Source organism: Oreochromis aureus, linkage group 10, assembly GCF_013358895.1.
Source record: "Oreochromis aureus strain Israel breed Guangdong linkage group 10, ZZ_aureus, whole genome shotgun sequence".
NCBI classification, from domain to species: domain Eukaryota; kingdom Metazoa; phylum Chordata; class Actinopteri; order Cichliformes; family Cichlidae; genus Oreochromis; species Oreochromis aureus.
Window position 1 is genome coordinate 26,254,272 of NC_052951.1, and position 26,870 is coordinate 26,281,141.

The following is a 26,870-nucleotide window of genomic DNA, read 5'->3' on the forward strand; positions in this document are numbered from 1 at the left end:
TGAAAATACAATATATGAGGACAAAGATAGTTTATACAATTCTAACGAGCTTGAAAATCAATAGTTGGTGTGACCACCTTTACTCATCAGCTTATCCTGAACTGGCTGTCTTAGGGAAGCTGTCCTGTACTTTCTTTAAGTAACTTCAGGAATTGTTCTCCAGGGGTCTTGAAGGAGATTCAAAGCTCTTCTTTGGATGCTGCCTGCATTTGTTCTGCTCTCTGTCAAGATGATCCCACACTGCTTCTGGGCTCTGAGGAGGCCAATCCATGGCTGATAGTGTTCAATTGTGTCTTTTTTAACCAGGTAAGCGTTTACTGCATCTGCACAGTGTGTTTTGGATTATTGCCATGTTGAAGCTGTTGCTAGTGAGATACTTTCTACATAATCTTGCAAAATTTATTTTCTGTGTTCATAATTCCATCAATCTCCGACAACAATGGCTGAAATACGGCCCCAAACCATGACAGAGCCTTGTCTTATATGCATAAAGACAACTAGTGCACAAGGCAACTTGAAAAAAAAATACAATAAAGTATGACTCCTTCGAAGAAGCAGCCAGCCTGGAAATGGGTATTATCAATTATCTTCTGTGGATTAAAACACATGGCATATGTGCTATCTATCCAAAATAAGATGTTTACTATAATGCAAAAAACCCCCAAACATTGTTACTCACTGATTTATTTTTCTTTAATACTGACTGGGGAACAGCCAAACTCCTTAGGACGGAGGTGGATTAATTCTGTTTGGGTGTTTGTGATGCTGCTTTGGTTTTGGGAAGGAACAACAGCTGGAACGGCTTCAAAGCCTGCCCACACAAGTCACAATAATAGTCTCAATAACAAGCACACAGAGAGTATTTAAAACATTTATTTGTATCATCACAGAGCACAAGTGAAAGACTGAAATCAGTGGCCAAATATGGCTGTTACAGTAGCTCATCTAGAAATCCTCATTCATTCACGATAACGTGTTGCATCTGCGACACAAAACAGGATTTCCATCTCAAGTCTCCTTTCAAAAGGCTTACAGCGTTTACAGACAGACCTTCAAAGAGAGCCACATCATACCCAAGGAGCTGTCCAACAGGTTACTGTGACAGTGGCTGCTCGCTATTGTTCCTGTGTGGAGTTTTTTTTTTTTTTTTTTTTCGATCGGAGCAGGCAAAAGCTCCTTTTAAACTTGTATCATATTTATACAAACACTACTAATCGAGATATGTTTCTGTCTAACTTCACCTGCTTGTACAATTTCCTAAAATCTGTTTTGGAAAAATAAAAAGTAATATAAAACATATATTTTTAAAAAATCTATTAAACACTATTATTTTCTGTGCAGTCTAAATTTTGTGGTTTTTTTAGTCTTGTAAAAAGGCCCCATTGTATATTCACAATCCAAATATCAATCCAGTCACTTACTGCAGAGCTGAGCGACAGGACAACTGTTAACACTTTTTCAAGTTAACGGGGTAGCCCAGCTAAACATTTCCATATATGAACATTTGCACCAATCAGAATTTCAATGCCTCACTGTTCTCCTGCAAGCTGGTTTTGTAAAATGAGATGGTCAGAGCTACTTAAACCTTTATCGGTCTCTTTGTTGCGGGTAACATAAAGACAGTCTGAAACAGGAAGTTTCAAACATTTAGGTGTTACCTGAAAAGATAATCCCTGCTTTAGAGTTGCTGGTTCTCCATCTCATACCAGGTAAAATACAGCAATACTGCAGTCTTTTGGGCTTCTTTTTGCATAACCTTGTGATGTAGTCCTTAAAATTTTAAGTACAGTTTGTACCTCTTTTACACATTATGGCTGTTTGTGTATGGTGAGCAGTCAAAGCGCATACCTTAATATTCTTGAGAAGAACATTGATCTTTTTGGGGCTTTTGGGGTAAAATGCCACAATATGGCGGTGTTCTTGTAATAATGTATTCGTGTGGTGACAGCCCTGCATGGTCCATCATTTACCCACAGGGTTTGCTATGTGAACAAGGCAAGTGTGTAATGCAAAACAGCAGATATACTAAAATAAACTGTGCTAAAACTACATGATATCTCAGCCCTACAGTCTGTCAGTAGAGAAGAAACCATCAGTCGAGACACTTTCAGTTAAGATACACAGTTTAAAAAGAGTTGTTGGGATTTCACTTCACAATGACCACTGACGTGTTGTGGATGGATTCCATGACAGCAGCCAGGCGACTGCACAGGTCGTAGGCCTGGGTGACGTGGACTTTGGGCGGGTCTTTAAGCACTACTGTGTCAGCTGAACCGTCCAGAACTCTGGGAAGCAACTCGCCGAGCTTCACCTGCAGTGAGTCTGAACACAAAGGAAGAGCAGCAGAAGTGGGTGACTTAGTTTATTGTTGATTTTCTTTATTGCAGTTTTGTTTCAATTCAAGGTTTAAATTTTAATCAGCTAGCAGCGTTACTGGTACAGTATTAAATATGTGTGTGTAATTACAGCAAAAGGTGCTCTAAGGGCGCACCTACTGTACCAGGAAAGCACTTTTGAATACGCAAATTTTATACTGTATTGACTCAGTATAAGTCTTTATGCCCCTGTCCCACATTCCTTTTAATTTAAATGTATTTTTAACTCTCAGACTAAGGGATCCTCATCTACTGTATACACATAAAATATTTTTCAAGATGCACCAACATGCTGGCTTAAAGTAATTTGATTACATGTGAATTTTCCATATAATTTTGTTACATAAGTCATAATGTAAAATTTAATGGAATCTGGTCAAATGAAATTTACTTTACTGGTATACATCCAGTTTACATCAAGCACATTTTCCTCAATGATTAATTATAAAAATAAATACACCTTTGCTTTCATATATTTCAGTTGCATTTAATTCAAAATTAACGATTTGTGTTTATTGAAAGTTAAAAAATAATTGAGTGTATTTTGACATTTTTGATGCAAAACCTACAGCAACCTAAAAGCATCCTAAAAGTCGGTATTGCAGAAAATGCACAAAAAAGCATGGCAGCAAGCCACCTTATATATTTATTTCTTTTTGATCCACTGTAATTAAAATTTCTAGCTCATCATATGAGACAGTATGTATACAGCTATAAGAATAATAGAGCTGGACGGTACAGACTGATGTACAATCTAAACTTACGATCCATGTCTCGGCCCAGGCAGCAGCACCAGTGGCTGCGGATGGCCTCCATTGCATCTCGGTCTTCCTGGGGTAAAGTCGAGTCCCGGCTCATCAGGTGAAGGCAGGGGATGACGGCCTCATCCATGATGGCAATACCCTCTTCTACTTTGGCCTCCTCACCGCTGCAAAACAGCTGCGATGCGTTCTCATTAAGTGCCTGTGTGGTGGATGACAGGACGTGTGTACAAACCCAGTTCTGAAAATGCTAGGATGCTGTGTAAATTGTTAAAAAAACAGAATTAAATGATTTGCAAATGTTATCACCCTATATTTTAGTCACAAGCACCGGAACCACTGTGTAGCCGCTCCTCTTCTTTTAACAGCAGTCTGTAAACATCTGGGACCTGAGGAGATCAGCTGCTGGACTTTTGGGAATGTTGTCTCATTTTTGTCTGATAGAGGATTCTATTTTCTCAACAGTCCCGGGCTTCCGTATTTTATATTATTAATTTCATTATGCTCCAAATGTTTTCAGCTGTTGTAAGGTCTGGACTGCAGGCCATGAAGCCATGCTGTTGCAATAGATTCAGGATGCGGTTTAGCATTGTCTTGCTGAAATATTCAAGGTCTTTCCTGAAAACGCTGTCATCTAGATGGGAGCACAAGTTGTTCTAGAATCTGTATATATCTTTCAGGACTGATGGAGCCTTTCCATATGTGTAAGCTGCCAATTCCATAGGCACTAATGCAAGCTTTTACACTGAGTGCTGATGATAAGTCGGATAGTCCCTTTCCTCTTTTGTCCAGAGGATGCAGTGCCCATGACCACAGAACAGTTTTCCACTTTGGCTCAGTCCATTTTAAATGAGCTGTGACCCAGAGAAAACATCAGCCTTTCTGGATCATGTTCATATATGGCTTCCTCTGTGCGTGACAGAGCTTTAACCTGCATTTGCAGATAATATGAGGAACTGTGTTCACAGACACCAGTTTCAGGAAGTCTTCCTGAGCTCATGCAGTGATTTCCATAACAGAATCAGGCCTGATTTTATTATAGTGCTGCCCGAGGGCCTGAAGACCACAGGCATTCAGATTTTTCCAGATTTTCAGAACCTTTTCATGATATTTTTTAGTGTAGATGATAAGATATTCAAAGTCTTTGCAATTTTACATGGAGGAACATTATTCTGAAATTTTTCCACAATTGGTAGACACATTTTCTTTTTACAGATTGGTGAACCTCTTTCTGCTTTACTTATGAGAAACGCTGCCTGACTAGGCTCAGTTACCCAATCATGTAACTGACCTGTTGCCAGTTAACCTAAGTAGTGAAAATTGTTCCTCCAGCTGTTTCTTTTTAGCACCACTCACACTTCCAGCGTTTTGTTGCTTTAGTCCCAACTTTTTTGAGATGTGTTGCTGCCATCAAATTCAAAATGAGGTTGATACTAAACTATTTTAAATGTAGGGCATTTTAAAAGTAAAGGTTCAAGTGACACAATCAAAAGCTGCAAAACAGCAATTAAAGAACCGTCGTTTCCAATAAAAAAGAATAAATGAACCTGGGTTTAATAGTCACAAGTCCATATACTTTATAAAATTCAATACACTGGAGAACAAATCTACTCCTGCTCTAATACTGTCCGACTAGATTTAATACAAGCTGTAATGGGAAACTAAACCAAGCGCAGCTTATGAAAAAATTTCCTCTTTATTGTCAGAGCCTAAATATGGCACTCTTGGCCAGTCAGTCCTTCTATCCACATTTTTGGTACAAAGAAATATATTTTAGAAAATGTCAGGGGGACATGGATCATTCCCAGAGGATGGATTCTAATGATCCGCAAACATCTTATTTTAAGCAAACCAAACCTCTTATTTTTAGATAATTTTCTTTATTGATATTTCAGACTTTATAGAGAAGGATCGAGCTCAGCGATCTATCTGCGATGTGACGGAGTGGAAAATAGTCCTACTTACAGTGAGACACTTCCTCCTGTAAACAGCAATGAGAGACTTGTCCACACCACGTTTTTCTCCATTTCGCAGCAGGGTGGCGTTGGTCTCATAGGCGTGGGCCAGGTAATTCAGTGCCTCCCGCATCCTGCAGTACACAGAGGCAACAACTGCTGTCATATTACACAAAAAATACACTTTTTGTAAGAAAAGAAATGGTTATTTCCCACACAATGTAATCAAAATGTAAGCAAAAATATTTAGTTTTATGATCTGAAAACATATGAAAAGTATTTAAAATGAGGGTCCCTATGCTTTTAGAAATTGTTTCGTGTTATGTTACTCTAAAGTTATAGTATTCAAGGATATAGATATCTGAACTGTACTATCATTAACTATACTTTGGTATGTATATCCTGGCTTTAAATGAGTGCATCTTTACTCTATGTAAAGAATGCACAAGTTAATAGGCAGTGTCAAAAGGATCAGTGATGTGTGAGATTGTTTTTTTTATGTGTAACGCACGAATGAGCACAAACAACCACATATTAATCTGGAAAAATGTGGTCAGACACATGCTGATCGGGTAGGGTTGTGTTGAATATTCGACACCTACTTCCCGTGCTGGTAATGCTCCAGCCCAGTCAACAGATAGACAAAGACCGTCCTGAACAGCCTGTAATCGTCATGCCATTGCTGTGAGAGAGCAAACAGAAACATCACGTAATTCACTCTTTCACACTCCCCCTGTTTTTTCCACTTGACAGTATTTGAATAAAAACTTTTATTTTGTAAAAAGAAAAAAAGAAAGAAGAAGTAAAATCAGACTGGTAGAGGCTACACAGATATAAAGACATAGAGAATATCACCAGACCTATCATTTAATCAAACACAAGTTTGGTGTTAGGTTTATGCTATATTCCTGATATAAGAAACAGTTTATTATTGCAGTCTGTGATTGGTGTCTTCACCATCCCAGCTGTCTTTCCATGCTGGAACATACATAGTTCTCATTCCAGTGTGAACAAATGTCACTGGGTTTACATGCTCCCTACTGGAATGTCAACCACGCAGACCCAAATAAACACAGATTAGGGATTTAATATACTGAACACAAACAAACTTCCTTCATAACGCTGAGATAACCATGTAATAATATTTTTATAAACATAAAATACTTAATAAAACTGACATTTGAGAGCAGTGCAGGGTGTCTATTTTTACTTTTGGATTTTTAGCCTTTTATTGCTATTAAAGCCAAGAATGAGGTGATCTGGCCACAAATCTGTTAACAGAGCCACTAATTTTCCACGGATGCTCCGCAGTGGAACAAAAATTCAACCCAGTAAAGCTACTTAACAGATGTCTGCCCCTGTTCTGTTTTGGGGGCAAGTCTCAGCTGCTGTTACAGATCACTGCCATATTGCATCATGGACCTAATGACATTTTTTCATCAAATATCTGTTTGAAAATTATACTAATTTCTGTATTTGCATATTTATGATGTTACATTTCCCTGCGTAAAAGAATCAAACATTTCATCCATTCAGCCTAGAGACGGTACCATGTATTCTTCCATGTCCATGTCTTCTGGCTTAATAAGACGAAGTTTGGCCCGGGCTTCTCTCATGATACTGATGGCTCTGTAAGTACCAAAAATGATAAATGAAGTTTAACAGCAAATGCATGGGAAGAAGATACTCTCAAGTTACAGCTCTGAACTCTGGACACTAGATGGCACAATATGCATGCTATATATTCTACTGTATTTTTAGTTACCGTTCTGCTTTGAGTAAAAACCTTCTTTCCAGCCACAGTATTACACTCCTATTCCTGTATACACACACACACTACAACCTTGAAATGCCTCTGTCTTATGTTAGTTCATTTATAAAGTGTTTTATTTTAAATTGGGGTAATCTAGGATAAAATTCATCTGTGTTCCAATTTTTTTGGCCACTCCGACACACTCAAGGACTGTGTGCACCTCTCATCAAAACTGAGGTTGCGGTCAGTAAACTGCTCAAGCAGCGTCCTCTCAATGACACGCTTGGGTGCCTTGTTCTGGAAGAAGTAGACCAGAGCGTGCTGCAGACGTGCATCCTCCTGTGGTGTAGTCTCCTCTTGGGAGAGCTCATACAAGCGGGAATACTCTTCATGGAAAGCCTGAAAGAACCACGGGAAATTTTAATGTTTTTAATGCTTTATTTAATTAATTGTACACTTTAAACCTCAGTATGACTTATACAGGGACCGAACATTTCACAAGTTAAAGTATTTTCTTTGTTGTTTAAAATCTAGGGAATATGGGGATTTCATGACTTTAGTGACAAAGTTAAAATACACGTCTTGCTATTGATGTTAATCTTTTTAGATATGAAACACTGCGCTTCATAGAAGTTCTTTATCAAATACAGAAAGAATACTTCAAGAGGCTTCTCACCCTGCAAAGTGAATCTTGCTTCCCGAGCTTATTGCAAGAGAACCTCCAGTTTAAGATAAAAGGAATTCCTTCAGGGATTAACTGCTAGCTAAGAAGTCCCATAAAATGCGCATTTTTGTGTTTGTGTGGATTTTTAATAAAACTGTCGCGCAAAGAGATAAAAACTGCAATTAGAGCACGGGTTGATCCAAGGACAGTTTACGAGTATCTGGGTCTAAAGAACTAAATCAGTCATACAGCTTTTACAGATTTTTTGGAATTTAGCGTTGATGTGAGATGAAAAGAACATCAGTATCCCTAAAAAAATACCTTGATGAGGCCAGCCTCAGGACCCTCCTTATCAAAAATTTGTCTGGCCTTGGCTATGGCTAGAATGACACCCTGCATAGCTGGAGTTAGCATCATCTGGGAAATGACATGACAATGTAGAGAAAAAAGAGAATGATTGCACCATGAAATGATAGATAATTACTCCAAAGAGTAAAGAAAGAAAAAAACATATATGACATACATGATATATGACCCACAACCTACTGTATCTCTTTAAATCTCATACATACCATCAATGTTTACATTAACCCTACATTTGATCATTTAGCTTATATTTGTGTCCACTGACTAGGAAAGCTATCAGCTGCAAGTATGTAATTATAGCTGCTTAAATCACACTCCATTAAGACATTAGGCCTTACCTCTTCATTGTATCCATCAGCATCCGCCCTCACCATGATCCGGCCCACATTGGGGATCTCCACTTCTGAGACCTCATTCTCAGTCTGTCGTGGTCTGGCTGGAACCTCCTGCTGCTGCTGCTGCTCCTCGTTGCTTTGCTCTGCGATAGGTTCAGGAGCCTCTCCAGAAGCCTGGGGCTCTTCTTCAGCTTCAGAGACAAGGCCGGCCACCTCCGGGTCATCCTTCTCTATGTGGATGTCAGATGGTGTCTGATTGCAAAGCTCTACATCAGGGCCAGGAATCTGACAGAGAAAGTTTTCAGATAGAACATGTTATTATATTCTCTTCTATCGGCATATGCTTTCACAGCTTTTGAGGGTCTTGTCAGTATACCAGTAAGCTCTGGAAGTCTAGTACCTGGCTTGAACAGTGTGTCTCAAAGTGCTAATTTACAGTACTTTGCAATTCTAACAACAAATGTATTCAATGAGAAACATGGTGAGAAATATTGTGATTCAGAATGGTTATCTGCATTCAACAAAAGCGGGCTATCTGGGTCAGCAAAAACAGTTATGTTTATATTATGATCACAACAAAAAGTGCAAAAACTACTTCAAATAACTACTTGTTATCTGTACACTAATCTAAATAAGTCTCTAAATAAGCTCTACATAAGTCCTGAAGGGTCATCACCATGCTAACTGGGGAAATCTGATCGCTGACCCAGATGGACGCACTTTATTTTTGTGGCCTAGAATTTCTGACCCATATTCAACATGGGTAGGGAATGATAGGGCGAGGTGTCATGTACTTGTTCACCTGATTCTGCAGCTCCTTCTCATCTGAATCAGAGCTCTGGCTGACCCCCGTGGTGTCAGTGACTGTTGGAGTGCTGGTATCACCTGGCTGGCAGCCAGGGCCCTCTGGTGGTGGGGGAGATAAATCTGTTTGCGCTACGGTCAAAAAAAAAAGACAGGCTGTGAGTCTACATGTGTCTTTTGCAAAGAAGAACTGCTAAATATATAATTAGATTACTGGATATATTCTAATCTCATCTGGTATTAGAGTCCCTACCTAGAAGGTCTGAGCAATGATACAGTCTATTCGTCCAGCCTGAGGGCAGACTTCTGTCTAGAGTTAAGAAAGCTCTGCAGTAACAAGTGTTGATTACATTTTTGATGGGCTCTTGTTACACAGCAAATAAAACTACATTGGAGGTAGGTGATTTTGTTGGAGAGAGTGATAACTGACACCTGCTTAATTGGACAAAGAAGTGCAATCAACTAGTTCAATATTTCATGTAGAATTAGATTTTCCTCTATTGAGAATTGCTTATCCTTGCTAATCATATTTTGGGTCCATACTGTTTTTAAATACAATACCTACTGCTGTCTTTGGGTTCCTTAGGCTAAAGCTTGAACAGATATATAATACTTTATGTTTTAATCTGCTTCTTAAGTCTCATCCTGTATATATTGGGCTCCTCAAAGAGGTTCAAGATTTGACTGAACTGGTTTAGTTGTGTGAACAGAATTACAATGAATACATCTCCACATTATCTAGAGTGGTGATGAAATATTTTATGTCATTCTTACTTCTTCAGGCATCACTACAGACCTTCTGGCTCTTTTCTGAGATCAGGTTCTGGCTCTTTCTCTGCTTCTGGGTCTGGCTGTGGCTCTGGAGCAACTCCTTCATCCACCTCTTCAGTGGAAGGTCCTGACTGTGGTGCTGGCTCAACAGGTGACTGCTGTATATTATCCAGACTGGGACTTGTGGGCTCTGCAGAGGCGGTGGACTCTTCCTGCGGGGTTGCCGTCTGGCAGAACTGCTCCTCCCATTCGCTGAGCTCCTGCTGGAACCAACGGTTATCTTCGTGGACATAGCGCCTGAGGATGGGTGGCAGAGAGTCCATGCCATGGAGCACCTGGCCCGTCTCATCATCTGTGTCTTCTGGGTGGGATGCAAGACATTTTTAGTTAGGAAATTAGGAAATTATCATTTATTATCATTTTAATGCCTTTCAAGTAATTCCATTTGAATTCATGCATATTAATATCCATTGTACAAATAGGTATTTTAATATGTTACTATACTTAAAATGTTTGCATAGAAAAGTGTTTAATACTGTTCTAGTTTCTAGTATTATAGAACAGCATCTCCATATCAGGTAAGCTAAGAATGTTATATTACAAAAACTTTTGCCACTACTTAAACTGGGTGAAATCCATATAATTTATAAATAAATTGTTTTCATTTCGGTTTCCTTTATCTTTACTGAATTTCACTACATAAGTCCAAGTTACGGGAAAAAAACGCATATTTTGTGATCCTTAATGTTGCTTAACACTTACATAAGTACGTACATAAGTGATGCTGTCTATCTAGTGATGCGTCCTCTCACATACAAGGTGTTGAATATTTTAAAGACGTCATAGCACTGTATCACCCCGACAGACTCACTCAGCAGTTCTCAGACTGCTGGCGTACTCGTGGTGACTACAGTATTTATAAGCAGAATGGTCCCTCTTCCGCGGAACCAGCTTCCAGTTTAGCTTCAGGAAACAGACAACCCCGCTACTTTTGAGATTAGTTAGGGCTGGATCAGGTGACTTTAAAAAAACATCTTTTAGTTACACTACAACAGACCTATGCTGCTGGGGGACTTGCAATGAAGCACAGAGTGTTCTTTCTTCTTCACTAACCATCCTTTCACTCTTCTTTCACTCTCCATGTATTCATGCACCCTCACAGCATCTCTTTTGTCCTGTCTCCCCCTCCTCTCACCTCTAGCCCCTCTCTAAGCCTGGTTCTGCTTGAGGTTTCTTCCTGTTAAAAGGGAGTTTTTCCTTCCCACTGTCGCTAAGTGCTTATATCCATCATCTTACAATATAAAGCGCCTTGAAGCGACTATTGTTGAACTGAACTGAATACTGGAATGAGGAATTCTTGACAAACCCTTTTTATAATGATATGCTGAGCATGTTGTTTCATAAATACAATGTGAATTTTAAATTCACTTGAATTTGGTAAATGAAATGTACTTGTTTGGTATACATTTATAAATCTATAAAGTGATAAATCTTTGTTTAAAAATATATATATTTCAGTTGAATTGAGCTGAATGGTACACCTCCCCTTGTTGGCTACACTATGGTGATGCTTTGGTTTCTGCTCAGGTGTTTGATAGCCTTCTTCTCTTGAATATTACGTTGGATGAAGGAATCTTTGCATTGGAGAGAGCAGCTGAAACCTCTGAACTGCCTCTTTGCATCAAGTAAACGGAGAACGCTCTGCAAAAATTGCTTTCATTCCTCTCATTTCCTCTTAAAAATAAAATAACTGAAAGGTAGGTGTACCTGTGATGAGCTGAGGTAGCCTGTCGTCAATGTACATTAGGCAGTAGGCACTTGCGTTGGTCATGCCTCCAAAGGAGTCTCGCTCCAGCTCATCCCACGATGACTCAGTGACACTTATGTCATTGTACTTCAGCCAGCGCTGGTTAGTATGGTCATAGATGTAAGCCCAGTAATGACCAGCTGATGCCTGGCCTTCATGGACAAGCACTGCATGGAGTCTGTAGGGGGCCTAAGAGTAACACAAGAGATGTGCGGAAATAACGCTGGAATCCAGCCTCCCAACTTAATATCAGCTGTTCTCCATGAACTGCAACATTACCTTCAGTTGACCTGTTCTTATTTGTGTTCTGTTGTCCTGTTTACATTACACTATTTTCTGTTTCTCTGTAGATATCAGTAAAGTTTAATCTAATCTCAGCTCATTCACTTTCTACAGCTTCAGATGTAAAATATGTAATTGAATTGCTAAATTAGGTGAGTGTGCAGGCCTTACCTGGCAGAGACTGTTGTCTGAGTACATGCCCTCGAGCGTCTGAGTGAGCCTGTCAATGCTGGCCTTTAGTTCTGGCAAACAAGCAAAAAATAAACACAGACGCTGAAAGGAAATGATTTTCACAACTGTTGGAGCAAAAACAAGTCAATCTGAATAATACTAATTTGCATGCTTGCATAGCTGTCCTACATTTTATATGATATGTGCCGTAATGGGAAAGTTGAGAGAGTCGGGCAAATGTCTATCACCTGTATTCAAAGAAATATGACTCATCTTGACATTTAACATATTCTGATGCATTGTCTGCGCCTGAATGAGTCACAGTCAGCAGAAGAACATTGGCTCTATTTTTGTGCAGGTGCACAGCTCTGTGCCAGTACACTTTTTGTTCTTTACTCACCTGCAGCACTTATATCTAATGAAATGTATTTTATTCCACTGAAGATGGTGAATAAGTGTAGCAGACCAAGTGTCATTGGAAAGCGTGGGGCTCATTGCAATTTCACTGTCAAGGCTACCCACATTAATGCATCATCATCATCTGCTGTTTCCAGTTTGGCAGCAGTTTTATTAAAGCATATCTTTAAGCACAGTGTTTTTATTACTGGGTGTTCAAGTGAGTTTATATAATGTGGAATATGCCAGACAAGGTAACAAACCCAAGGGGATTTATGACCCCACTCTACTCTATGCATGTTTGGGTTTTATACTATGCAGCTTGACTGTTTTGGTTTGCTCACTCTGAACTTATCAACCCTCAAGCAAGGCACCAAAAGACAAATCGTTTGCAGCTTAACAACTGAAAACATAACACAAAGTAAGCTGAAGGATATTATGATTTCATATGATGCTTACAAACCAATATAACTAAATCTTTAAGGTAATATCAATGTGGGTATAAAAAGAGAATTATCATTAGCATACCATTTATGTCATTCTCCACTTCAGTCCTCCAACGCTGAAGACAGGTTTTAGCAAAGTGCAGCTCTTCTTCTGTGATGCTGTGGGGGGCTGGGTGTGGTGGGCAGTCAATGGGTTGTCGGCACTGAGTGAAGGGCTTGTATATGGGGGTCCTCTGGCAACTGGAAACACTGGAACCCAGGCTCTCTGATGAAACTGATTCTCCGGGATCACTAAAGAAGGCAAGAACAACGACACAGCAGTTGCAAGCATGTCAGGATGTCCCATTTAAAGAGAGGACTACAGGAGGACTGTGTGGAAACACACTAACTGAGAATAAATTAAATCTATTAAAAGATGATTTCATTTTCGAGATCCCACTTGTGGCCTCGGTGAGTATAATGCTGTTGCTATAAACAAGAAGAGTAGAGTTGAAAAAGGTAAACACCTGCTTTCTTTGGCAATGGCTTCACTGAGGGGGGCACTTGGAGGAGTCGGTGACGATGCGGCCTGTCTCGAGTCTTCAGCTGGGGAAACGCTAGTCGGCTTGGTGGTAGCAAACTCCAGCACAAACTGGAGCATGTCAGCTAGAGGGTACTTTGTAGGTCCCGAGCCATAGTTTTTATAACTGCGAGTAAAGAAAGCAGATAATTAGATGGAGATTTGATCTTAAAAAAAAAAGGAATAAAACAACATTTTCAAGTCACTTACCACTCAAGTTTCTGTTGAAGGACTGCCAGTTGCTCCTTTAGTTTCTTTACTTCTCCTCTCCTCTCATGGGTCTGCTCAATGTTTTTGTGAAGATATCTGTAACCAAAAGAACAAGACAATTCCCACAATTAAAAATGTGGCAAAGTTATACTGAAATATTTACACCATACACACATCATAAAATACCAACGGAATAAAACTGGATGACCATTCTGGTCTTATCAACAAGCCTAGTCTGGAACCACCCTCCTCTGTTTTAAACTCACCTGTCCATATAAATGATTTGAGGAAACTCCAGTTTCTTATGTATCTTCTCAGGGCGCCCAAGCTGGGTGTTGAATTCAAATCTCGAAAGTTCAAATGTCAACACTGGTGGTAGCTTTTTGAACCATCTCTGAAAACATGAATAAATAAAGAGTTTCTTAGCAGATCATTAAATTTCACAAACTCTAGCCAAGCATGGTGCACATAGAGAGATTAAATTTGAAGTTTATCAAATTCTTCACCTCACGTCCAGATGTGACATGATGCTCTGAATGTACCGACTCAATCTCCTTCTCAACCATAGCACCTTCTAAGCATTCATCAAGATTGTTGAAGCCATTGACTTGCAGGGGGTACTGGCCAAACTGCTCAATATTATATACCGTCTTACCTGAGAAAAAAATCACAAAGATACCAGAGGATGACTGAAAATCATATTGATGACAACACCAATAAAAAAACCAAACTCATACCCTCGTGTCTTCTTTCTGTCACAAAGGTACCATAGAAGAGCTGGACCATGGGGTTATGTTGTTTATCTTCTGCATTTCTAAAAGTAAAACATGGCATTATTTTAAATTAATTTAGCAAGCAGAAGTGCACTAAAGATGACAATGACTAAACATGCTTCTGGGTGCCATCAGCTTAAAACTTACTTTCCACTGGCAGCCAGCTGAAATGCATCCTCGAGCCAGTCAAGCAGTTTGTGGGAAAACTCACTGACATCCTAAAAGGGACACATTTCAAAAAGGGCAATTTACTTGTCTGACTCATTTCTTTAATTGTCTTTCTGTTATGTGCTTTTTCGGTACTCTGTCTCTGATGTATAAAGACCTAATGAAGGGCTGTCTAAGAACTAAAGGGACTGCTGAGCATTAGTATGTGCTGAATCTACATAAACATATAAACAACAAATGGGAAGGTTAAATATTATTACATTTGCATGACAATCTTCACTGAAAGTTTAATAAAGAAAAAAAGTGTTTTAGCTCTTAATTAAAATCTTAATAAAAGATCAACTTGTTTCAGTATCATCTCATGGTCTTCCCCAGTGAATGGAGCTTGTCTAAGTGTATGACCACCTGTTGTATGACCACTGGGAAGTCTTAAACCAAGACTAAATGATGACCAGGTGTGCATAGCACTACCTCTGGCATGCTGAACACTTGAACTCAGTCAGCCACATCAGCTAAATCTTCAGCTGATTCCCTTCTGTGAATTTTACTGGGAAAAAAAATTCTCAAATGGGCATCCTATTTAAACAGTTTCAGCCTGCTTATAATCTCAACGTCCGCTTCATTAGGTACACCTTGCTAGTGCTGGAATGGACATTATACTGCCCTCATAACTGCCTTAATTTTTATGGCATAGATTCAACAAAGTGCTGGAAATGACATGATAGCATCACAAAGTTGCTGCACATTTGTAGACTGCACAACCGTGACGAGCATCTCCTGTTTAGTCACATCACAAAGGTGCTCTATTGGATTGATATCTGGTGAATGTGGAGCCCAAATGAGTACAGTGAACTCACTGTCATGTCACAAAACGAGTCTGAGATGATCTGAGCTTTGTGGCATGGTGCGTTATCCTGCTGGAAATAGCTATCAGACGATGGTCTAAAGGGATGGGCCTGGTTGGCAACAAGTGATAGGCTGAGGCATTTAAACAATGCTCAGTTGGTACTATGGGCCCAAACGTGCCATAAAATATCCACCACACCATTACAACACCACCACTGACCTGAACCATTGAGTCGAGGCAGGGTGGATCTGTGCTTTCATGTTGTTTACACCAAATTGTGACCCCATTATCCAAATGTTGCAGCAGAAATCAAGAGTCAGCAGACCAGGCAACATTTTTGCTATCTTCTATTGTCCAGTTTTGGTGAGTATATAAAAACTGTGGCCTCAGTTTCCTGTTCTTAGCTGACAGAAGTCATACCTGGTGTTAGCATATTGTGCATTCAGAGATGCTCTTCTGCATACCTTGGTTGTAACTAGTTATGAAGTTATTTGAGTTTTGCTTTCCTATCAGCTTGAAGCAGTCCTCCTGAAATCACCCAGAGATCAGCCCCTTTCTTTAATGCCTGCTCTTCTCACTTAAGCAGTCTTGTTGCTGCTCTCCCTGCAGACTTTGCAAATATGCAGGGAGAAGGACTGGAAGGTCCCAGTCTAAAATTCATAATTATTGCAGATGAAGTAACAAACCTCTTTTGACTAAAGTGGCCCAGACAGAACTGGGCTAAGAGCAGGTCAGGGGAAACACGCCCTGCATGTAAATTTAATGGATTCAGTGCGAAACCTAAATAATGATGCCTGCCGTCTGCTGATCCTATTACAATGGACACTAAAAAAAAAAAAAAAAAGTTTGTGGGCAGACTTGCTCTGGAAAATTATGGCTGGTTTCTGTCATGGTGGTTTAGAAAAGTTAAAACATTATAAATCCTTCAAAGACACAAATAAAATATTCAGTTGGAAAATAGATAAAATAAAGAAAATGAGTCTGAGAAGGACAGCAGCAGAAAAATAGAGAGACTGCTGACCATTAAAGCCCACATGTCCCTATAGTTAATGAGAAACAATGAGGCAGTGGCTACAAATTTCAGAGAAACCAGAAGTCTGAAGTGCCCTGCAGAAAAGGTGCTGACAGATGTGCTCTGGTTTGGTCTGTATCTGAGACAGGAGCACCTCAGCTTTATCAGCAAGTCAGAGAGTATTAAAAGCAGGTGCGGAGTTAGGTTGTTCCTTAAAAAGACAAATACTGTACATATGTTGTACCTGTTGGGCCTCATTGGTCCTGAAGGCATCACGCAATAACTCCACTGCAGCAGAAGGATCCACAAACCTGCGGGTAGAGCCCACCATGAGGGCAAACAGGCAGCGCAGCTCCTGCATGAAGGCTATGTTCCTCTTGTCCTGTTAACATAAACTCAAAAACTTCACCACCCTTACATCACAGCGGCAAAGTAAGAAGAGTTATGTGTTATCCTGTTCTGTATATAGTGGTGACAGTAGCTTACTTACTGAATGGCTTTTACACTTCTCCAGTATTTTCTCAGACAGATGGTAGTTGAGAACCAGTCTCCTGAACACAGGCAGGTGGAAGAGTGACTGTAACAAGACAGCAAAACAAGGCACATTAATCCAGCCATCCACTGAAGGTTGGATGTGGGAGATTACCAGATGGCAGATCATCGCTACGGCAGAACATTTATTGTAACTTGGTTGTGGAGAAAATGTGGACATATGTTTACAAATATGTTGCTTGATTAACAAAGAACAATGCTAATGTTCTGCCACTGACATTTAGCTTACTGTTTGGAAATTTGCATGCGAGTGTTAAATAGATCAAGTATTCACACAGCAAACAACCATCACAATAAGTGAAAGGTGAGGCGAATGACATCAGTTCTATTTTTTAATGCAATGTTCTGCAGGCAAAAAATAGTTGCTTGGGAATGGCTTTATGAATACATGAGGCACAGGCAGCGACCAAGCATCCGAACTTCCAAAGCATCAACTGCAAAAACCACAAAGAGCAACCAAAGTCCCGTATCCATGCCACAACGGGTCAGAGATATTTTGGTGGTTAAATAATTAGGTGGAAGGTTTTGATGTTGTGGCTGATCTGCATATGTATACTGTGGTGTAGTTTCACCTGGATTCACCTGGGCACCTGGGAAAAACAGGCTAAGGGTCTAGCCAACATCCTCTGTTTTTTTGTTATTCTTTTTTCTTCACATACAGTGTTGCGAAAAAGTACCTGCTCCCTTCCTAATCTCTTATTTGTGGATATTTTTCACACTTATATGTTTCAGATCATGAAAAAAAACTAGACAAAGATAACCTGAGCAAATATAAAATACAGTTTTAAATGATGAGTATATTTATTAAGGGGAAAAAAGCTAACCAACCCTATGTGAAAAAGTAACTGCCCACTACAGCTAATAACTGCTTGTGCCACCCTTGGCAACAAGAACTGTAATCAAGTGTTTGTGATCACTGGCAATGAGTCTTTCATATCACTGTGGAGGAATTTTGGCCCACTCTTCTTTCCAGAATTGCTTTAATTCAGCTACATTGGAGGGTTTTTGAGGATGAACAGCCTGTTTAACCCTTTAAAGCCTGAACCCTGAAATTATTGCCAGAAAATTAAAATTTTTTGAAAAAGAAATGTTTACTGAATCTTCTGACAATTTTTACAAAATAATAATAATAAAAGACACATAAATTGGCTACATCACGTAATTTTTGGGTGCAATTTATTCCTTAAAAATGTATTGTGCTATTTATTTAGGTTTTTTCGGAGGGAAAAATGTTACATTGATGATGTAAAACAGGGGTGGGGGAAACTCCAGGCCACAAGGGCCGCTGTCCTGCAGGTTTTAGATATCACCCTGGGTCAACACACCTGAATCAAATCACTAGTTCATTACCATCTGAAACATGTAAGTGTGACAAATATGCAAAAAACCAAGAAGTCAGCAAGTCGGAAAATAAGGTTTTATAACGGTATATGTCAATAGCTTAATATTTTTACAGCCAGGAACAAACCCCATATCAATTTGTCATAAGATACCTGTGTTTCTCAGGATAAACTAAATGCATTAATACTAATCTTATGTGTCATGTGCAGGGCTGATGGGAGCTTATAAGCACTTCTGAGTATCAAGATATGCATTTACATTTCAGAGGGAAATTCAATTACGGTTTATCTCAGTTTTACTGCAATTTAGTCCACAAAGGATAATTGAGGAAATATGAGCTGACAACTGAGTCACGTGGACACTCAGCCTCAATCTGATAGCACAAAAATTTTCTAGGGGAGACGACGAGTCAAGCTCTGTTGAATCTACAACAGCTCAGTTGTAAAACATAGCAGTGACCCTGGTAAAATAAACAGACAAAAAAAAAGGTATGATCTGAACACCATTTGTATTCTAACAACACTGCCTTATTTTCCCCATTTCAATTTCCAGATAAAAGCCCGTCATATGCGGGTGGGACTTCTTAACGGATATGGAAGCATATCTGAGTTTAACAGAGAGACAGTCTCTTCTGTTTACTTTATACTCAGGCTGCCACCGCTCACTCCGTCCTCGCTCGCTATTTAATTATCAACATAGCCGGTGTATCTCAGTTAGGGTTCTGGTTTCTGCCGAGCTACCCGATAGGCCTGGAAAAGTTAAGTTAGCTGGAATGGACTTATAATAGAATTAAGATTCAGATTAATACTGTATGCTCAAACTCACCGGGAAGATGTTGAACTTTATTAGCATGATAGAGGGTTGATGAAAAGGTGAGATAGACGTGAGATTCTTGTGTAGCTGAACAGGTTGTGCTTTCGCTTTAAAAAGATGTCTGTACTGTACATTTTAACCCACTGTGGTCAAATTTTACCATGGAAAAACTAGGTGACGGATATTGCTGAAAGCAAAACAGACATGTGGTGATTGACACTGGATCAAAAGAAGTTAGAAATCTTTGAAAGGGAACTCCAAGTCTATAAATGTTTGTTGAACTAAGTGCGAGAGCTATTTAGGTCTTGGGAGCAACAGAGGCGAGACTCTGTTAGAACAGGTGGAGATCGGTGATGAGTTTCATGCAACAGAATACATGCTAGGTGTCGCTATGTTTTCTGAATACGAATTTGAATACTTTGGTGGTCAAGTGTGATATGGGTCTAACATCGACATGTGTTATATATACACTACATTAAAAATACCACACTAATTTATGTTAACAGTGGGTATCAGGGTTATTACAGTCAACTAAAGTTAAACTTAAAACTGTTTACTGCTTAAGCTATTACAGCTTGGCTGATGAGGCTTTGATGGACTTGTTTTTGAGACGATGGATGTTTACAAGATTGTGAGTCAGCTGCTTTCAAAAACAGTTGTGTTTTTATTGTAATACCTGAACTGATTTTCCTAAATCTTGCCTCTGACATATGCCCTTTATACAATGATAATTATAAAGACTGAAACTCAAAATGCTTTCAACCAAAAATGAACCAAGAAAATCAATTTAGGAAACTAAATGAAACAACTTAAAACAAAAAGTCAAAAAAAAAATTAAAACACTTGTGACTAATACTAACCCTCAACCTCCTAATTCCTCCTCGAATTGGTGGTAAATATCTGTAATAAGTAAACAGATTCTCTATTATGTTTTGCATAATTGTTCTTCCATATTTTTTAAACTTGTCTTAAATACTTAAATTTTAAGATTTATTTTACATGGAATTTTAAGTAAGTCTGTTACAGACAAGTCAATTACAGTATAACATCCATTTGCTTAAACTCACATGGATCTCATTCTATATCAACATATTCAGGACGTTTATGGCATTACAATGTCATGTGTTCCTATTTGATCATATTTATGATTGAGGTTTTTTTTTCATTCTAAATAAATTACACTATTTTACAATCAATAATAGATTTTAGCAACATTTTGATTTTTTAGTATCTCTCTGTGAAGCATGATAGTGGTTATATTTATGGACATTTGTTGTTATTAATCTGACCTCTGTAACCAAAATGCTCCTTTTTCATCTTATTATTTGTTAGGTGAAAAAAGCTCCTTGTCCTTACCTGGATGACAGCACTGAACCAGCAGGTGTTTCCTACATTACGAATACCCACAGGCCAGTCGTCCTGACGGATCCACTCTGCAGGGCTACACATTTCACTCTGGGCTTCACATCTCTTCCTCTTTATTCTCGCAGCATTCTCCTCTGCACTGGCTTCCAGAGCCCTGCACAACATCAGTTTACCACTTTAAAATGGTTTATCTGACAACGCTATTGAACACAGGTTAACTCATTCCCATTGTTTTGGGTTAGGGTTAGTATAATGTAACCTCTATACTGGAAGCAACTCCAGGTTCAGTGTTAAAACTGCAGCTCCCAAGCTGCACACAGTTTACCCAAGTGTCCTTGGGTAAACTGTGTGGGGAACTGCTGGACCAAAACCACCATAACTACCCATTTTCAGTGTAAACTGAAACACTGCATGGGATGAAACGTTAAGAAAACTGAGGTTCCCCAAAGACATGGAGCTAAATCATCTTAGTGCCATCTATGATTGGATAAATGAAATCTCTTCTTCATCAAAAGTCAATGAATCACCATTACGATAATTAGTTAAGGTCTTTGATAGATGGTTATCATCTGAAAGAAATTTCATTTCAATCCATCCAGCATGGCTAGAGAGAAAGTGTAGCCAGACACTTAAAAGTTCTTTGCTATTTTATCTATGTTTGATGTCAGATTAACTGCTAGACCACACTGTTTTGTGTGTGAACTGTCAGCTGTCAGCAGTGACCTTTGCTGAGAGTTTTGACTGTGTAACGCTTACACAGCCAAGATAATAGTTGTGGCATCCATGGCCATTCAGTAGCCTGAGAGGAAAAACACTCATGCCACTAACATTTTAATTTTCATAGTTCTCTCTATTGAAATTAAAAAGTGAACTAAACCAAAAACAAGTGTTGTATCAAATGAAAAGATGTCCTTTACCTATGAAATTCTCGCTCCTCTTCCTGGGCTTTGTGGGACTCCTGCAGGCTGAGTTCTATGGCGGTCTGCAGTTCATCTTTAGGAAGCCCTGAACAAAAAAAACCACAAGAGCGTTACAACAGAGATCCTATAATTCAAGTTAAAATGGGTTAATGTAAAAATCACACTGAGCACTCATAATAAAATTTTGTTTCTTCTATGCGACTCTGCCTTCACTCAAACATTGTTTTCTAACTAAACTAAATGGATGACCCATAACATTGCTCAGATATTCTCATGTTAGCTTACTTAAAATCCCCAAACAGACGGCTATGTATGGCAATACTTTAAATGTATATTAAAATATGTGTAAGTTCACCTTGAAAAGTTCATTCTTTTTACATTTTACTTGTGTTTGAATTTCCCTAATGCCACACATAAGTCAATCAATTTTGGCAAATCTGCAGTAGCTAGTTTTGGCTGCCCCCTTGCCACAAGGGGTCACCACATGTTTGATTTGGCAGAGTTTTACTCTGGATGCCCTTCTTGACGCCACCCCAAAGGAGATTTGTGTCTCCGGCTGGACTCAAACCAACAGCCTTTTGCTGGCCAACTGAATGCATTTACTGCTCTCTTCTCTTCTCTTTTAGTGTCTCATAGTAAAGCTTTCTTTATATTCATCCATAAAGCTCAGTTTGCATTTGTGCTGGAAGTGTTACTTCTGCTATCAGCCTTGTGTGAATTTGCATTCTCAGGGTACCTTTCTGGCCCTCCCAGGCCTCTCCAGATGTCCCTGACTCCTGTGGTTCTCCAGGGTCCTGAAGCTCTGCGGTCTGGGTTGTCAGCAGTCCAACAGCATGTCCAATGTCCCCCTGACTGACCTTGAGGAGAGAGAAGAAGGAATATATAAAAGAACAAATATTGAGGATTTTATCTGTGACTGCAACATCTAATAATACATCACAAAAATAAATCAACACATTTTAAAGACACACAAATCAAAATATAAATACATGGCCATATCCAGTCGATTGTGCTTTAAACAACAATTTTAGACTTGTATGACTCAACGAATACATAACCCTGCTGCTGTCTGCAATTGGTTACACGATGCCTGTGAAAGTTAACCAGTGTGTTTAATGTACTGTTTGTTTAACTGTTACTTTTATGATGTTCCAATTCATTCAATCTTTTAATGGGGTTTTCATATGCAGCTGTATTTAAACATTGTAAGCTTGAAGTAGAGTGCTGGAGTGAAAAAATGGGACCCTATGGGGTCTTTAACATAATTTACACTTCAAAGACTCTTTAGCTGGCTAATAGTGCGGGAATGGATTGCTACAGTATAACATTTTTAGATTCATGTTCTTCATGGTATTAAATCTTGCTAAATAACATCTCTTACCTTTTAAACTGTCTAATATATTTCTCCAGCTAAAAGCAGAATTCTCACCATTACTCAGATTACCATTTGGATTTCTTTACAAATAACTATTAGAACCTGTAGCATGGCTTCGGGATGTTTGTTAGCTTATCTGTTTGTCAGCAGGATTACTCATAAAGTTATGGATGGAGATGCATTTACCAGACGTAGCATAACTTAGAAATGTTTCACATTTTTAGGGAATCTGGATCTTAATCTAGGAATGTTTGTAAGGATACTTTACCATTGTGAGATGTGGACAAATAATCAATTAAAAAATACACACACTATACAGTCTCTGATTAGTCTTTACTCTATGTATTTCATTTCTTTCTCAAAAATCATTTTAAATATAAACAATTTCCTGAATGTCTGGAATAAATCGTGTCCATTTAGTACCTTTAATAATGTCATCATTTTTACAATAGCCCATAACACGTTTCAAATATTGTGGCAACAGGGAGAGAGAAGCTTGATGAGTGGAAGAAAAAGTGTAAACCTTTCCTTCCATGAAATGTAGGTTCAGGTCAGCATGACCTAAACCCCTTCGTTAGTCGACTATACAGACAATCATATTAAAATGTAGTGAAACAGCAGATACTTGTTGAGGATGGTCTGCTGACCAGGCTAAATAAGATATAGTATTAGCTCTATCAGTTTGTGGTTCATGGTGTTTTAAATGGCCTACAAGCTTTTTAATCACATTAAAACTACAAATTTCTCTGCCATGGGAATCCCGTGAATGTTGTCCTACTGTCTGAAAGTCATAGTGTCAAACAACTGTAGTACCCAAAACATGTGATGCTGCAGATTCTAAAAGCTGATGCTAAGTTGTTGGGCCTTACATTCAGGGCTCTGTAGAGGATCTGTTGGTCCTGGATGCCAGTGATCTCCCTCAGCTGGCTGATCAGCATTTCACTCTGCTGAGAGAACGAAAACACCAGGCAGACTTTAGATCTTTCTATCACCATTACACACAACTTCCTGTATCAGATCTATACATTAGAGGAAGTGATGGGCTGGCATTTCATTTCCATTTGGGCAGAGAAAATGGACATAACTGTAGCACAAGTAGGCGATCCACTGGAAGTATTATTGGCCTTGAAGTTACAACTGTTACAAAATAAATATCACAACAGTAACGATGGCAACAATAAGTCCTCCATTTAGATTGGCTCAATAATCCTCGCTTTCACTATGCAAGTCTGTCCTCCATCAAGAATGAAATATGTTGTAAAGAATATGCCACCAACAAAATAAATGAATAGTGCTTTTGTTCTCACCAAAAGCTATTGGTAGTTTTCTCTGATAGCTGAAATGGCACTCAAAGAAAGAAAAATGTGAAAAATTGACTTTCAAAAGAAAAAAAAGAGCCCTGTTGTCAGAAGAGGCAAAAAGATGATTTATCCAAAGGAATTCAAAAGTAAAACACCAGTCAACTTCCTTATGAGCATTCCCTCAGCAGAGAAAACACCAGGATTTCAGAGGGGCTCTCACAATCATTCGGCTGGCATTACTTCTGCCAGAAAGTGATGTCTGGTCTATATGTCACCAGTACTGAGGGTACACAGCCTAAGAAAGTCACTTGTGGTAACCAAAAGATGTCAAGGTTAGTGTGTCATCCCACTTACAGTCCTCCTTGCCTCATGTACATGGAGTGGAACAAACTGAGGACCACATAAGTGCATGGCTCATGTGTGGCTCATCTCTATTCTGTGACTTACATAGGCAGTTTGTTGAGTAGGAACAGTTAAACAAAAAATGAAATTACATTTCCAATGAGTAGAACTGAAACATAGTTGGGAGAAGGTTTGGAATAGCTAGTGATATTAAGGGCAGTAATTTATGGGTGAGTTCCACAACAACAAAATGGATCAATTGATCAAAATGTTAGATCAGACACTGACGAAAAGCCAGGAGATGTAGATGAAGATGTCAAAGATCGACAGCTTTAGAAATAAATACATTAGAGGGAGAGTTCAGGTTGAGCAGTTTGGAGACAAAGTGAGAAAGCCAAGGCTGGGATGGCTTGGACAAGTGCAGAGGAAGAATAGTGGATATACTGGGTGAAGGATGTTGAGGATAGAGCTGCCAGGCAGGTGGAAAAGACGAAGACCACAGAGAAGATTAATGGATGTATTGAAAGAGGACATGCAGACTGGCTGGACAGAAGAGGATGCAAGGGAGATAATGAGATGGAGGGAAATGATCCACTGAGATTCCTAAAGGGAGCACCTGAATAAAGTGTCTGAACCTTAGCGATTTGCTGGGATGTCAGTCTGTGTATCTGCCTTCTCTGTTTAGTTTTAAGCCAGGGGTGTCAAACTCAAATACACAGTGGGCCAAAATTCAAAACTAGAACAAAGTCGCGGGCTAACGTTAATATTTATTGAAATATATTTATTCCTCCAGATATAAGAATGAATCTTTTCTTATGGACTCAAACACATTTAGCTGAAAAACTGAATATGGAACAAGCAAAGCTTAATACTAAACAATATATATATTAGCTGTATAATACCAGTAAGCCAGCTCTAATAGTAATTTGGTATGGCTTCGCGGGCCAAATGTAATTAGGCTGCGGGCCAAATTTGGCCCGCGGGCCAGAGTTTGACACCTATGTTTTAAGCAGACCAGTGCATCAGGGACACTGGCCAATCAGGGGCACTTTCAGGTACCCTTCCTCCAACTAGATCCCCCTCTCTTAGCCAGCGGGCTTTGCATGGTCAGTCTCCCACCACCACATTATTTGTTCCACACATGGACAGGCAAACACAAGTGTTCCCAGGCAGTCATATACTTTGACCTCACAGACACATGAAGTTTTAAAAAAGAAATAACACGAGTTTACTGAGTTAGAGGCTCTATATAAAGCCTGCAACCCTGACACCAGGTGCACATGTCATGGTATCTTTCTCTTACACACACAAAGGAAGCCAGGAGCAGGCTGACCAGACTTATATGGAGTCCAGGGGCTATCTGAGACCCTCTTGGTTAGCCTCTATTTTCAGCTACTGACATGGATAGCACAAGCTTCTGTTTATCATTCCTCTCACCATGCCACCAGGCATGGTGAGAGGGCAGTAGTGGGTCTGTCTCTTTCTGTCTTTCAAACACACCTCCTGTGTCAATACCAAACCAAAAAGTGTAATAAACGTTTAGATTTCTATTGCATTTAATTAACACCACATCATATATAATTAGAGGAAAGCCCTCCCTTAAGTATAACATCACTAAGCTCCACACACTGTCTTAGAATAACTACAAAAGCCTATTGAAAGAGCAATCGGTTGGATTAATAGTTACTGAGCCAAATAACTGTTTAAATGTAAATGTTACGTAGTTTACGTTTAACTAGTGGGAATTATTAATAAAATATGTATTCTTATACAAGAAACTCTGCATAATTAAAGTGTTATTATTTTATTTGTTGGATATGATTAATATATTTCCTGGAAAATTTTGACCAGGAGTCACTAAACGAGCAAAAAAAATTAAAGTTCAATCAAACAAGGCTCAGTTAAGTAGTCACATCGGGTTAAAAAGCCATGTCAGAAGTTTGATTTAAAAATAAAAATAGAAAGTGTATTATGCCTGCCGATTTCAAAAACGTTATTTTTTAAAATTTGAAAACGTTTTAAAATGTATTTTTATTTTGGGTTACATTAAAGAATATCGGAGGAAACTTTAAAATCGCAGATTTTTGAACACACACTGGCCTCCGGGGGCTGTGCCCACACAACAGAGGGGTTAGTGTTAAGGTTAGCTCTTCAGGAGTCACAAACATGCCACTTATTGTGTTAATAGCAGCTCCATCATCCTGAGCTCTCACCGAGTTGGTTGAGTTTTCTCCATTTTCAGACTGATCGGCTCTCATTGCAGACGAAAACATGAATTCCTTCTGATTTTTCCCCCCCAAATGCTTCCAGCACTGCCTCCGACTCAAACCAGCTCCATCTGTCAGGCACGAGAGCGACAGGCCAGCTGCGCGCGCTCACCTATCCAGACACGCGCGTGCCTTGGAG

The 26,870-nt window shown here is 39.2% G+C and overlaps 1 protein-coding gene across 2 annotated transcripts; it reads right to left on the reverse strand.

Annotated features, from left to right (window-relative positions):
* Positions 1–855: 855 nt before the first annotated feature.
* Positions 856–26,854, reverse strand: usp28 (ubiquitin specific peptidase 28). 2 transcript variants are annotated; one of them, XM_039618949.1, is made up of 26 exons: positions 26,678–26,854; positions 23,691–23,765; positions 22,183–22,303; positions 21,444–21,531; positions 20,518–20,680; positions 16,946–17,032; positions 16,700–16,837; positions 14,576–14,646; positions 14,393–14,469; positions 14,162–14,310; positions 13,922–14,049; positions 13,656–13,751; positions 13,393–13,572; positions 12,969–13,177; positions 12,045–12,115; positions 11,552–11,780; positions 9,810–10,145; positions 9,012–9,145; positions 8,213–8,494; positions 7,830–7,925; positions 7,065–7,243; positions 6,642–6,720; positions 5,694–5,773; positions 5,102–5,225; positions 3,140–3,338; positions 856–2,322 (listed from the first exon to the last, which is right to left on the reverse strand). In XM_039618949.1, the coding sequence occupies exons 1-26, from the start codon at positions 26,735–26,737 to the stop codon at positions 2,147–2,149; spliced, it is 3,627 nt and encodes a 1,208-aa protein (XP_039474883.1). In that variant the 5' UTR covers positions 26,738–26,854; the 3' UTR covers positions 856–2,146. The 2 variants fall into 2 exon arrangements, with proteins under 2 accessions (XP_039474883.1, XP_031603479.1); XM_031747619.2 differs by having other exon boundaries at positions 23,691–23,768.
* Positions 26,855–26,870: the final 16 nt, after the last annotated feature.